This window comes from Aythya marila, assembly GCF_965140915.1.
Source record: "Aythya marila genome assembly, chromosome: 10".
NCBI classification, from domain to species: domain Eukaryota; kingdom Metazoa; phylum Chordata; class Aves; order Anseriformes; family Anatidae; genus Aythya; species Aythya marila.
Window position 1 is genome coordinate 12,265,457 of NC_139051.1, and position 13,085 is coordinate 12,278,541.

At 55.8% G+C, this 13,085-nt stretch overlaps 1 protein-coding gene across 3 annotated transcripts; it reads right to left on the minus strand.

The window, feature by feature from the left end:
* Nucleotides 1–261: 261 nt before the first annotated feature.
* Nucleotides 262–11,216, minus strand: ABHD6 (abhydrolase domain containing 6, acylglycerol lipase). 3 transcript variants are annotated; one of them, XM_082767841.1, is made up of 10 exons: nucleotides 11,118–11,176; nucleotides 8,715–8,790; nucleotides 6,957–7,100; nucleotides 4,934–5,090; nucleotides 4,419–4,532; nucleotides 4,028–4,160; nucleotides 3,131–3,288; nucleotides 2,436–2,490; nucleotides 2,018–2,118; nucleotides 262–1,562 (listed from the first exon to the last, which is right to left on the minus strand). In XM_082767841.1, the coding sequence occupies exons 3-10, from the start codon at nucleotides 7,073–7,075 to the stop codon at nucleotides 1,386–1,388; spliced, it is 1,014 nt and encodes a 337-aa protein (XP_082623967.1). In that variant the 5' UTR covers nucleotides 7,076–7,100; nucleotides 8,715–8,790; nucleotides 11,118–11,176; the 3' UTR covers nucleotides 262–1,385. The 3 variants fall into 3 exon arrangements, with proteins under 3 accessions (XP_082623967.1, XP_082623968.1, XP_082623966.1); XM_082767842.1 differs by lacking the exon at nucleotides 8,715–8,790 and having other exon boundaries at nucleotides 11,118–11,216; XM_082767840.1 differs by lacking the exon at nucleotides 11,118–11,176 and having other exon boundaries at nucleotides 8,715–8,833.
* Nucleotides 11,217–13,085: the final 1,869 nt, after the last annotated feature.

Here is a 13,085-nt window from a genome sequence, read left to right on the forward strand (position 1 = left end):
GCTACAGCCAGGAGCTGCTCTGAGCACGCTTTTGACATGTCTTAAAGTCAATCTCTGCACTTAAAACCTAAATCTCCTGACCTTTGAGGTTTTATTGCGCTTCTTGAGTGTTTGTCTCCTGATATTACCAAGAATCCTCGTGGCAAAACGTGGAACTTGCAGAAATGTGGAGAGAAAAAAAGGAAACAAGCAAGGCCCCGGTGCTGCCATCCCACGCAAGCCCAAAGGAAAAAGAAATCACCACATGGAGCACTCTTTAAATTACTAGATTTTAATAGCCATATAAATCCCCTGAATACAGCAATCTGTGGCATTTGAGAAACCATAGAGATCCAACATTTTTTTTCTGCCTTTTACCACATAAAACTATCAATGATTTATTTTTTTTTTTAAATCAACTCCTGTAGTAGAAACAATAACCAAGCAATTAACATCAAATTTCTAATTTTCTAAAAGAACAAACGTTTCTTCTCTCAAAAAGAGCAGAGAAACCACCGGGGAGTTTCAAATATATGTACAGGTCGTAGTACCTCAGAGCGACGGCGAGAAGATGGCTCAGAAATACAAGCGCCGGGAGCCTCACGGGCACGCTGGAGCCACCCGTTAGTGCGACCACGCTTCCCCCTCTTCCACACGTTTCCAGCACCGTCACCACTCACAGAATTCACGGAATTCATTAAGGAGTTTCTAATTTACATTGGAGCGTTCAGCAGCACGACGGGATAGAAAAGAGCCGAGACACGCGCTCGCCCCCGCGCTGGCCGCACGCGGAGGCTGCCCGGGGGCTGTTAAGGCATCACACATGCACAGGAGCTGCTCGGGGACTGGAGAAAAATCCGCTCACCAGAAGTGTAAACAGGTTTTCACACGCAGCCGTCTGCCTTCCACGCGTTTTTCTCGTGTGTTCTGCGTGACCGACGAGGTGAGGAGCTACACGACGAGGAGGGCGCTGCGCTGGAGCACGGCTTCTCGCAGCACGGCGGCATGCAACGCGGGGTCTGGGGGCAGGGGGCACAGCGAGTCTCGGCCCGGGGCGCTTCCCCCTTCCTGCGCTCGTATACCTCAGGTGAAGGTCATTAACAGCTATCTGCAGGTAACCGGGATAACATGGGCTGCATAGGGAGCTTCAGCGCGCTGCATGGCTAGCGTTTTGTCGTTTCAGCTCGCTTTTACCAAGGAGTAGAAAAGGTTCGGGTCCTGTTCCTGCGTCTACGAAGGTTGCTCAGAGGTCCTAGATCAGTGCGTCAGTAGTGCTATAGGTTCGTGTTAGCGGTGGCTCTGCCTGCCTCAGGGACTTTGGCACGTTCACCACGGTTTGTACAAGATCCCTGAGAACTCATCAACGCTTCGGTAGGTTACGACTCCCAGGCATGGCGTCATCCCCGTCACGCCTGCTTCTTGCTGTTGCCCGCGTTGTGCAGCAGCGCCAGGAACTCCAGCATGAGGTTCGCCGTCTTCCGCGGCCGCTCCACCACCACCGAGTGGCCGCAGTTCTCCAGGATGGACACGTGGCAGTCCGGGATGGCGCTCGCTAAGAGCTGGGCACCAGAAACATCCAGGACCTGGGCATTGGGTTAAAAACCGTCACCACCACAGAGCTGGGCTTTACTGGTCACAGTAGAAACCCTGCTGGAAATGCCTTGAAAGCTCAGGCGAGATGCTGGGCAGGAATGTGGTCCTTGCAATGCTTTTGGGGGCTGGGGCCATGCTCTATCCCCCTCTCCATGGCTCAGCACTGGGTGCCAGCCCATGCCTTCACATGCCAGTGTCTTGCCCCTTCCCCACCCTCCAAATCTCTTCACTCCTCCCCCTGTAACTGCACAGACACCCGAGGAGACGGAGCCCCACACTTCTCCCTCGCCGCCTACCCACGGAACAGCACAGAGCAGCACATCTCTCCCCAGTTGCCAAGACAACTCTGCTGGCTCGTTATTCCGCACCAGCCTCGGCAGCGTTGACGTGGGCAGGGATGCAGATGCGGTCCCCAAGAGCCCAAAGCCAAGAGGTGTCTACGTACCTGGTCCTGCTTGCCCCAGATGACCTGCGTCGGCGCTTTGATCTTGCCCATGTTCTCCTGGAGGGAGTGCCTGGACTTCTCATCCACGATTTCTAAAAACACTAGGGTGGGCAGGGGGAGAGTCAGTCCTGCGTGGGAGGCACACGTTGCAAGCAGCCCCCGTAACACCAGTGGGAACCAGCCCATGGGCAGGGGCGATGGGGCGAGCCCCAAAGGGCTGTCCTTGCGGAGGTGTGACAGAGCCATCCTCCTCCCACCCCACCTCCCCACAGACACCGGTAGGAGTTGGACCAGCTGGGAGGACGAGGGCAGAGCAGCAGCCCCAAATCCAGTCTCCCCTTGTTCCCGAGGGCCCTCAGCACAGGAACACGGGGCCAGGGCTCCAGCCCCGGAGACCCAGCTGTCACCACGCACTTACATTTCCGATAGAAATCGTTGTGTGGGATGCGGACGTCAACCAGGCCCTGGAGGATCTGCAGGGAGAGCACAGAGACCTGCCGGTGGGGCCGGGCACAGGGCAGGCGGCCAGGAGCATCGCTCAGCCCCAGCACCCCCGGCTGTCGCAGGGCACTAAGGGAACACGCCTTTCAGCAGCAACTATTTCGGTCTTTTATGATGCAAAATGGCATTTTTCCTCCGATGGCTGGCAGGCTGTCTGTCTCAGCCATGACTCTGCTTTTCTTCCTTCTTTTATTTTTTTGCCAAAAAAAAAATGGTTTTGGCATTATCTTACTGTTTTTTTTCTTATTCTCCAATCTACTCATCCCAGATTTCCTAAGGAAAACCAGCTAAATAGCGAGCCCCTTGCCAAGTTCCTCTCACCTCACAATGTGATGATTAACATCCCCGTTGCTTCTGCTAAAAAAGCAACAAACAATCTCTGCTCCAGGCCAGACAATAGCCTTCTTCTTTATTTATTTAGCGCTTCCTGCCAGCCATATTTATTGAAAAACACTTGTACATCCCAGCCCACTGCCCAAGCTCCTGCGTGCCTCACGTGGGGATATTTCAGCTGGTGCTGCTTGAGAATGGGGGGAGAAGCGAGCTGCTGGAGGGCAGAGCTGGGCAGAAGCAACCCCACTCCCACCCCAAAATCCCCTTCTTGCTTCTCACCTGCTGCGGCACCTTGAAGCGAACGTAGGAGCAGAGCTTCAGCATGTCGGCCATCTCCTCGGGCGTCGAGGGAATTAAAGGGATCCTGTCGATGCACTCAGACTCCTGCAGCTCCCGGAGCTGCTTGATGAACTTGCTATCGTTGGTACTCGGCAGACCTGGGCCAAAGGAGAAGGGGTGCACAGGCTGAAACCCACACGAGACGGGTTGGTGCTACACGAGATGTGTTCCCTGCAGGCAGGCAGCAGTACCTGGGGAAAACTGCAGCACGTAGCCTCACGCATACAGTGGGTGCAAATACCAGCACCCGGCCTGCCAGCTACAAGGACAGGACATGAAATTGCAGGAGTGCCCCACCCGTGGGTGCCTCTGCCAGGGCTGTTCCCAAGGGGCTGGAAATCTGGCAGCAGTGCAGACCCCGCAGAGGGGTCACGCATCCAGTAACGCAGGAGGCATCGGCCAAAGCCCCTCCAGAGAAGGGAGGAGTGGGGCTCGTGGGGGCCTGGTGATGTTTTGCTTTGCTCCATGACTGATTTCTCATCTTGGAGCTGATCCGGTGCAAGAAGGAGCTGCTGGAGCAGCACAGCTGCAGCACAGCCCCTGGTGGAAGCCCTCTGCCCTGCAGCCATTTGCCCCTGGCTCAGCTCTAGCCGTGTGGCACAGCAGGGCAAACTCCAAAGCCTTGAAGAGCGATCTGGGCAGGGCCGGGATTTCCTCCTGTGTGCTCTGTGCCCTGGCAGTGTGCCCTGCCAGAGAATTTCAGACTATACGTATTAATTATACCCCAAATTTTTGCACTAACAGGCAAGGTCTGCTTTGCCCTCAGTACTACTCTGGGCTTTTGCACCAGCTCCTGCTCTCTCTCTCTTCCATTTTCCCCCTCCTCGTGTTACGTACCCGCAGGGCAGATAAGAGTCAGGCTGCAGATGTCCTCTGGGTACTGCGCGGCGTAAACTCCGGCAACATTCCCACCCATGGAGGTGCCGACCAGGTGGAAGGGCCTCTTGTTCAGCTTGATGCACTCCACGAACTGCACGGGGGCAGAAGGAGTGTAGTTAGGGCAGGGGAAGAATGTTGTGGGGTCATTAGAGAAATTCACCTCAAAACCTTGAGGCCAGTGGTCCTGGCAGCCTAGGAAAAGCCATGGGAGGGAACAGGGCCACACAGGGCCTCACGTCCCCAAGTGGCTTCAGACCAGGCACAGCAGGAACACAGCACCGAGAGCACCAGTGCCAGAACATCACAGGACAGGCACAAGGAGTGAGACCAGGCACTGACAGGGCTTTACCTGGTGGATCCTCTTCGCTTGTCCCATAATGGAGTAATCGTCCAAGGCCGAGCGGGTCGTGCCCTCGTGGCCAGGCATGTCAACACACACCAAGTGCAGGTTCTTGGGGAGGAACTGCCGGAAAAAAACGGGGGTGGTTACACCGCTGGGGAACTGCTGGGAAAACCACGGAGGGAAGGATGGGGGCTGGTAACTGCAGTGGGAATGTTTTTTTTTGTTTGTTTGTTTGTTTGTTTGTTTTTTTTTCCTTCCAGCAGCCCTTGGTTACTCTTGCTGTAGAATAAATCTGCTCACATACCAGGGGTGAAACACTGAGAAACCACAGGCAAGACTCACTACCACTCTTGCCCTGCACGTCTCAGGGATCCTGCAAACACTGAGCATGGAGCTGGGGGTACTCCTGGCACCTTACAGACACCATCCCACAGCATGCGTGCAGCCGTGTGTTCCCTGCACTGCCCCCAAGCCCAGGACCACTGATTCCCTAAGCAGTGACAGGAGGAGCAGAACCCCACCTTGACTATGGACAGCCACATGTCCTTGTGGGCTGAGAAGCCGTGGAGCATCAGGATAGATGGCCGGTAGCCAGGTCTCCCTCTGTAGGAGTAACAAAACTGGTAGTCTTCGTAGTTGACGTATCGGACCTGCATACCCAGCGCTCGACGCCAGTACCTGGAAACAAGGAGAAAATAACTCCAGGAGCCAGGGCATGAGAGGACCTCTTCCCCATATGCTGTCTCAATGATCTTTAAAAACGTGCTTACAGCCACACAAAGATCAGAGGCGGCTGTCCCCACTCAAACAGTACTGGCCTGACCCCAAGGAAAATCAGGCTATTTCTCTGAGAGCAGATGCAGACAGCTCCCAGCAGAGCAGGCTTTCAGCCTGGTGAAGGATGATGCAGTGAAATTACCAGCCAGAGGGGACCTGGGCAGAGATTATCGGTGACACTTTGGACACATGATGTGTACGTGCGGTCCAGGACTGAGGAACAGGCACGGTTTCTCTGCATTTCCCCTTATGGCCAAAAGTGCCCCTTGACAGGGCAGCTGCTGGACGACTCCTGGCTGCCAAGATGCTTCCCGATGCTTTTGTACACGATATCAAAATTTACACGAGACACAAGAGCAAGGTCACCAACACTGCGCCGGGCTGTCCTAGCTCTCTGCCCACTCAAAGCTTATGCATAGCGCAATCCTCTTTTATCATAATCCCTTTTTTGAGGGAGTTAGGGGGACTTAGGCAGCATCGTGGCCGTGTGCCGGTCCTACAAGGAGAAGTGAATTTCTCCCTGAATAAGTGTCTTAAGGGTGCTCGCCTCAAAGGCACCGGTGTAAACTACCGATGGGCAAGATGATAACATTTTTAGCAACTGATCCCGATGGATCAATTCAGCAGAAGACAAAATAATCTGTGCAAAGCTGAACTGATCCCCTGCAAGGTGTTAACAGGCTTAGTGGCAGCAGCTAAACCGATTAACCCCGCGGGTAGCAGAGGCCAGTGGCCCCGGGTGCCTCCCAGCCCCCATTAGCGGCGGGGGGGCCACGATCAGCCACCGAGGTCCCTGTGTGGACCCATGCCACGGCAGCTGAGGATGTGTGCAGCAGGGGTAATGATAGGGAGGAAAGTGAGTGATGGGAGAAGGGAGAGGTGTCCCGGGATGTGCCACTGCTTTCTCCCCTCATTCAGCCCTTGAAGGACAGCACTGCGGGCTCTTCTCTCACCCCTTCTCAACATGCAGCTCCCCTTCGCCATGTGAAGTCGGCCAAGGCAGCCCCTCAGCCCCAGGTCCCTTCGCACCGCCCCGGTTCGATGCGTTGCCTCACACACGGTGCAAGGAGCTGCGTCCCCATGTGCCGCTTCGACTGAGGGGGTGGGAGCCACCTCACCCCCTGCCAGCTCCCAGCTGCTTTGATCATTGTACTGCTGGTGAAGGGAGCTCAGGAAGATGGCCTGAATGGCCGAGCAGTGGGGCAGGACAGCGGCCTGGAGGTGGCTTTGGTCGGGAACACCCGTGAGCAGGACAGCAGGAGCCACAATCTGCCACCAGCACGTGCCGGCAGCCCGTGAGGGAGGCCAGGCGAGACACCGGGACACTGCCCGACTTCCCACAGTAGTGCCAGTTCGGCTTTCCTCCGCAACAAACCCAGAAAATGAAAGCCAACAGCGTGCTTATCGCTAATTTTCAGGGACGGCCCACGACTGAAGGACGTGGCGCCTGCCTGCTGTTATCAGAAAGGACGGGGTGGGTGCAAGCGGGTCAGGGAAACCATCGCTGTGACCCCTCTGGTGCCTAGCCCAGAAGAGAAGGGGAGAACGGGGAGAGACCCTCCATAACTGCTGGTGCAAGGAGAGGCCTTGCCCTCGGAGCAGATCCCAGAGCAGGAAGGAGCGGGTGGCCTCGGGGAGGCTGTGAGGCTCCCAGCCTGATGGGGCTGAGGGCAGGAACAGCAGTGCTTGACCCGGCCACAGCCCTGTCCTTCCTAAAATGCCCAAGCCCCCGCGCTGAAATGCGAGCAGCCGGAGTAACTCACTCACCAGTAGTAGATCCGGATGAGCGCCGAGGGCCAGAGGAGGAAGGAGGCCACGAAGGCCAGGATGGGGATGGCCAGGGTGCCGCCGGCGATGACAAACATGTTCAGCACGTCCAGGTCCATGCTGCTCCTCACGGCCCGGCCCTACCTGTGTGTGCACCGAGTGAGGGTCAGTCAGCGCTAAATGACAGCTCCGCAGCCAGGAGAAGAGGAAAGTGGCAGCGCAAGAGGCAAAGGAGAGCAAAAAGCAGTGCAGCAAGGTGTCTTTCAGTTTTAAAGCTCAATATTTCTTCCGGCTCCTGAATGATGTCTACTGCAGTGTTATCCTCTCAGAGAGCACATCCCAAGGGGGCAATAAGCCTCCAGATGGGCACGGACCAAGGCAGGGTTGATGGGGTTCAGGTTCTGCAGCGCCTGGCAAACCCACCAAATGCATCCCCGCACCCGTGAGATGCTGGGGGCCCCACAGGGCTAGCCCCACACCAGCTCCACGTCGCTTTAGGGCACCCAGCTCCCACCCCCCTCCCCTGCCCGCTCCCAAATCCCCGGCACACAACCACTGACCTAGAATTGGCGGCTTGAGCTCGGCTCCAGACTCATTACCGCTCCGCACAGCCACCAACTAATCAAGGGAGCAGAGCCTATTAGTGCTCTCGGGAAGTGATGGAAGAAACCTGGCAGGGTGCTCTTTGGCCATCCGCCCTCATCTGAGACAAATTCATCCCCGTCCCTGATACGGCACCGAAATATCCCCGTCCTTCCCCCTGCCCTAGAAGCATTTTGCTCTTGCTGCCATTCCCAGGTCCCATCCCAGCTCCCGAGCGTCCTCAGGATAAAGTCTGCAGCAGGTATCGCTCACAAGGACAAGCGTTCAGGCAGCTCCTTGCTCTGCTCTCCTGACCACAGGCAGCATGGACATATTTTTCTCATTAAGGGATTAAACCCTGTTACACGCACACAGAGCGTTTAATTCCTGCTGCTGACCAACATATGCCTCGTCCATTTCCTTGGTGATAGCTCTATGGTCACAGTTACAAAACAAAACATTTCTAGCGCCTCATCTCCCCTCCCACACCTCTCCTCCTGCCCCCCACGTTTCCCCACGTCAGTGCAGGCAGGGTATTTCTGCTTCCTTTAACCATCGTGTTACGCTGTGAAACAGGAACCAAGACACCACAGTGATATCCTCTCCCACACCGACACCGTAACCCTGGGTCACATTAAAAACACAAATTGCATATGGCCGAGACATAAAGTTTAGAGAAGCTCTGTAGCAAAATCCGGGTTCTCCCTCTTCACCAGAGAGAAAAGGGAGTAACTGAAATTTGATGAATACGGTAAATATTTGCATTAGACACCTCCTTAACAAAACCAAACATCGGTTACTTCTTCAAGCCTCGACAACACACGTTATTTGTTTAATTAACATTTTCTAGAAAGACCTTTGTTCCCTGCGCAGCCTGCCCGTAAGCCCACATTTTCTGCAGCGGGTCCACCTTGTGCCCGGGAGCAGGGCTGCAGCACCCAGACCCACCCGCGAGCACTTGTTGCCTTTGGCTACACCACTAAAATAGGGAAGAAATGAGGCACAGAAAACAGACGACAACAACCCACAAGGACAAGAAGCCCGCAGCAGGGTTGGTGCAGGAACCGAGCACAGGCCAGGGGCCGCTGCCCCCAGGTCACCACCTCGGCTCCTCCACCTCTGAAGCTCTTGGAAAGCAAAACACCAAGGGGAGAGGTGTTGGAAAGCCCAGCTTACTCTGCAGAGATCCCCTCCTGCTCCTCCTCTCGGCACAGGTCCCGCTTGCTGTGGGTGTCGGCGGAGCCCGCAAGCACTGTCAGAAGAGGAAAACAAGGTTAGGAGCTCTCCTGCTTGCCTTCTTTCTGACCCTGCAGGCACGGAAGGCGGCCGCTTCAGGGTATTTAAGGAAGCGGCTCCCCTTCCAGATACATCATCGCTGCCTTCTGACCAACCTTTCCCCTGTATGTGTAAATACGGTGTTTTGTGCAATACGGCACTATCAGGGCGCCCGTTCCGAGCAGGACCAAAGTGCGAGCTGCCGGCGGAGCCAAAAGGAAGGCTGAGCAGTGCAAGTGTGGGGCACAAGAGGATGGCAGTGATAAGGCTGAGTTCATGGCAGGGCACAGGATGCTGAAACAGGGCCATCTGTTTGGCCCCTGCATCCTACAGCTGCTGGGAACAGGCTGAGGGATGCTCCAGAGCCAGGGGTCCAGGCAGGCTGGAGGGGTGCCCCCAACCCCGCCAAGCCCCCGCAGCTAATGGGGTGACCACTGATGGATGCTGATGACAGTCCCAGGGCCACTGGCCAAAGGGACAAGTTACTGTAGGCAAGGTTGAAATCCCCATCAATATTTTTTTCTCTTTCAAGCCTGTTGGATCACCAAATGAGGCCGGAGAAGATCTAACGGTGCAGCTCAGATGGACATATTGATTTTTTCCAAGCCCCGTGTAAGACGCAGCAGCAGCACACGCCAGTGTGTGGGATTAGAAACCTGCATTTAGCTCAAAAGAAAAAAAAAAAAAAAACAACACCCAAACCCACAAATGTGAAAGCAGCTCGGCTCGTTACCCAGGGAGACCAGGAGGCTTTGCAAAAGGATCGGTGCTGCTCACGGAGCAGGTCTGGGCTGCAACAGGCACAGGGAGAACCTCTCTAATGGGACGAGGACTGGGGGGGCTGCACGGGGGTGCCGGGGGGCTGTGGTCTCACAGTGCAGCCTGGTTCAGCAGGCTCTGGCTGGGAAGGGATGCACCGCACTGTGTGCAAGGCCGGGGAGAATTTTCACCCGGAGAAATCCCCTGTGCACACTCACTAATCAGATGTGTCAACATCCAAGTGTAAAGGTTACGGGTCCGTGCCGCGCGCGCAGGGCTGCTCCCCTGCACGCTGCTCCCCATGCCCACAGCTGCTGGTTTCTGACCTGCAGACCAACCAATTTTAAATCTCCAAACATCCAAAGGACGAGCAGCAAATTTAAGCATACTCTAATTTTTGCTTGAAGAGAAAATACCAAGCAATTTCAAGTTCCAACTGCAGAAACAGGGGGCTTTGGTGGGCCTCAGCAGCTGACACAATGCCCCAGGAGCCCTGACACACCACTACCCAGGTAGGAAAACCCAGCAGCATGCAAATGAACATTTCCCTTGGAAACAACCTCCTTGCCAGCCTCAACACCCAGCAAAACACCACTGATCATAATCTGTGACACCCCTAACATTACAGCTCCTCAGAGGGACGTTTCACAGCGTGACCTTTCGGACACCAGTCAGGGTGCAAATATAATTTCAGATCTGTTGGTATTTGTATGATCTCTGTCCATCAGCCAGCTCTCTGTCTTAATCCAGTCTCCGGAGGGCTGGGAGTAGGAAATGTGCCCTTTCACCTTCACTTATTTATAGACGGCAGGAATGAGATCATTATTTCTGCAGCGCTGCTTCATAAAGCGCCCATCTCTGACCCACTTGCATCTGCACGGCACGGCTCGCCGATGTGCGTGGGAGAGCCCCCGGCCCCGGTGCTGCACCCGGGGACGAGCCATCGGCGTCACCAACAGCGGCCTGGGGACAGCCGGAGCCGTGCCACCAGCCAGCTGCTGGCTCAGGAACCCATAACGGGTCTGTCCCCACGCCAGACCCCGCCACCGTCCCCATCCCGCTGCACACACGGATGCTCGGCACAGATGTCACGAGTGCGCCCGAACTCAGCCCCTCCCGGGGTTGGGGTGTTGGGGGCCACCTCCTGGACCCCTCTGCTGGCACACAGCCCCCCCCACATCTCCACACACCCGAAACCTGCCCCAGCACAATGATGGCATCCTCTAGGCAGCGGTGCCCAAGCAGCATCACCGCTCTCCTCCCCTTCGTGCCCTGCTTCCCAGTTATTATTAATTATTATTATTTTAATTTGAAAGCAAATTCCTTACGATTTTCAAATAAATCGCTAAAAATCGCCTCTCGCCTTCCAACCAAGGCCTTTCGCCTTCTCCCCCAGTCTCCTCCTCCCTCCCCGCCTCCCTCAACACCAGGGCCGGGAGGCACCGGGGAGGGAGGTTGGAGAGGGTGGGGGGGGGTTAGACGGCGGAACGGTGCCCCCCGGCCCCAGCATTGCCTCCATCAGCTCCTCGCCCCCCCTCCGCTTACCGTGCCGAGCCGAGCCGTGCTGCAATGGCAGCGCCGGGCGAAACGAGGCGGCTCCGCTGCGCTGCGCCCTCCCTTCCGCGCCGGTACCGGCGAGGCTCCGCGGGGGCGCAGCGGAGCGCACCGGCGGCGCTGGAGAGGCGGGGGGGGGGATGGATGCAACGGGGAGGTGCAAAGGGAGCTGCAGTGGGAGAGGAAGGGGGTTCAGGTGGGGTGGGAATGGGGTGAAATGGGGTGCAAGGAGGGGATGTATTAGGGGTGCAAGGCGGGCTGCAGTGGCGCTTCAATTGAGTTGTTTGGATGGGGTGCGATTGGGTTGCGGGGGGGGGTCTCCGGGGGATACAATGGGGTGAAAGGGGAGGATATAACGGAGTTGCAATGGGATTGTAAGCGTGGTGCAAGGGGGCATGCAATAGGGATGCAGCAGGGGTGCAACATCATGGGGCTTCCATGGGGGTACAAGGGGTACTGCAATGGGAGCGTGTGAGGTGATGCAATGGGAGGGCAGCGGGGTTACAACAGGTTGCAAAGGGGCTCCCAGGGGGCTGCAATGGGGTGGGAGGGGGCTGCAATGAGCCTGCAGTGGGTACGGTGCAAGGGAGGCATGCTGGGGGCATATGGAGGTATACAAAGTAAATACAGCTGGGGTGCAAGGGGGGTGCAGTGAGGATGCAGCAGAGATAGAGGGGTTGCAATAGGGCTATAGGAGAGGATGTGGTGTGGCTGCAACAGGGTTACAACAAGGACGTACAGAGGTGGATGCAATGGGTTACATCAGGGATGTAAACAGGATGCAGCACAGTGGCTGCAGGGGTACAAGGGCAAAATCCAGTGCTGCACCCTAAACAGAGGCAGCACAGCCCTCTTGCACCAGGCCCAAAAATACGAGAAAATTAAATTGGAATTAACACCAGCTCCTGAATAATTGCAAGCACAGCGCATCAAATTCTCACTATATCTGTGCTTTGATAAAGCATGTCCCTTTGGCCTGCCTGGCTGGAAAAGCTGCAAGAACTGGCGCGCACAGCCTTACAGGTCAGAGTTTACTCCAATAACCCAAAGCTTTTGATACCATGAGCTGCTGGAAGACATTCATCGAACCAAGTACAGGCAAGTTAAAGCAGACATAATCCAGTTGTGCTGCCAGCTCAGGATGGTGTCAGTAACCAAAATCCTGGTTTCCAACTGGGCTGGTGAAGCCAAGGCACAACTGTTTTAGGAGTTTCATTTAAAGGAATTCCCAGCCAAGTGAGGCTAAGCAAAGAAGAGCTCCAACTAAGGTGACCTAAGCAGACATGAGTCATTTCATGAGTTTCTCAGCGCTGTTTGCATCATATTTGTTTGTCCACACCTGCTGTGCCAGGCGCGGGGCTGGAGCAGCCCGAGGCACCTCCCGTGGGACACGTGCGGGCAGTGAGTTACAAAGGGGGTGTTTGGTGCAAGTCACCTGGCAGGAACCCCCTGCAAACAGCCATGATGAACCACCACACTTAAATAGAGAAGCTGAAACAGAAACTTGCAATGGTTTTGTGCTGAATCATGGTGGGAGCTAGCTGGGAGCCCATGTACCCTGTTCTGGCCTGCTCCAGCAATCCCAGCACTGGTGCTCACGTTGAAGACCGGTGCGTGCACTAACCTGCCCTGTATGCCTGGTGTCTCCTCTCAGCACAGACACAGCCCATTTTGGCAGCTGAACAGGACGGGGTCACCCCCATCTCACCCCATGGCTGGTGGTGGTGTCTCGTAGCCAGGTGCTGGCCACCCCCTCCCTCAGCCAAAATTCCTCATTCCTGGTCCCAGCGTCAGGAGCAGTGCACCCCACTGGGGCAGGAGCATGGCTGTGATGTTGTGAGGAGAGGGGCAGATGACTTAGCCTGTAGTCAGAAACAAAAACACATTTCTAAATCAGAATAGCCACAGGATTGCAGCCAGGAAAAAAATCAGAGTTGGCTGGCCTTTGCCCTCAGAAAG

Coding starts and splice junctions, on each gene's coding strand:
- ABHD6 (XM_082767842.1), bottom strand. CDS start 7,075: ATGGACCTGGACGTGCTGAACATGTTTGTCATCGCCGGCGGCACCCTG. Junction 3,289..4,027: donor GACTCTTATCTGCCCTGCGG/GTACGTAACACG, acceptor CCTTTGGCCCAG/GTCTGCCGAGTACCAACGAT. Junction 1,563..2,017: donor TCTGGGGCAAGCAGGACCAG/GTACGTAGACAC, acceptor CCCAATGCCCAG/GTCCTGGATGTTTCTGGTGC.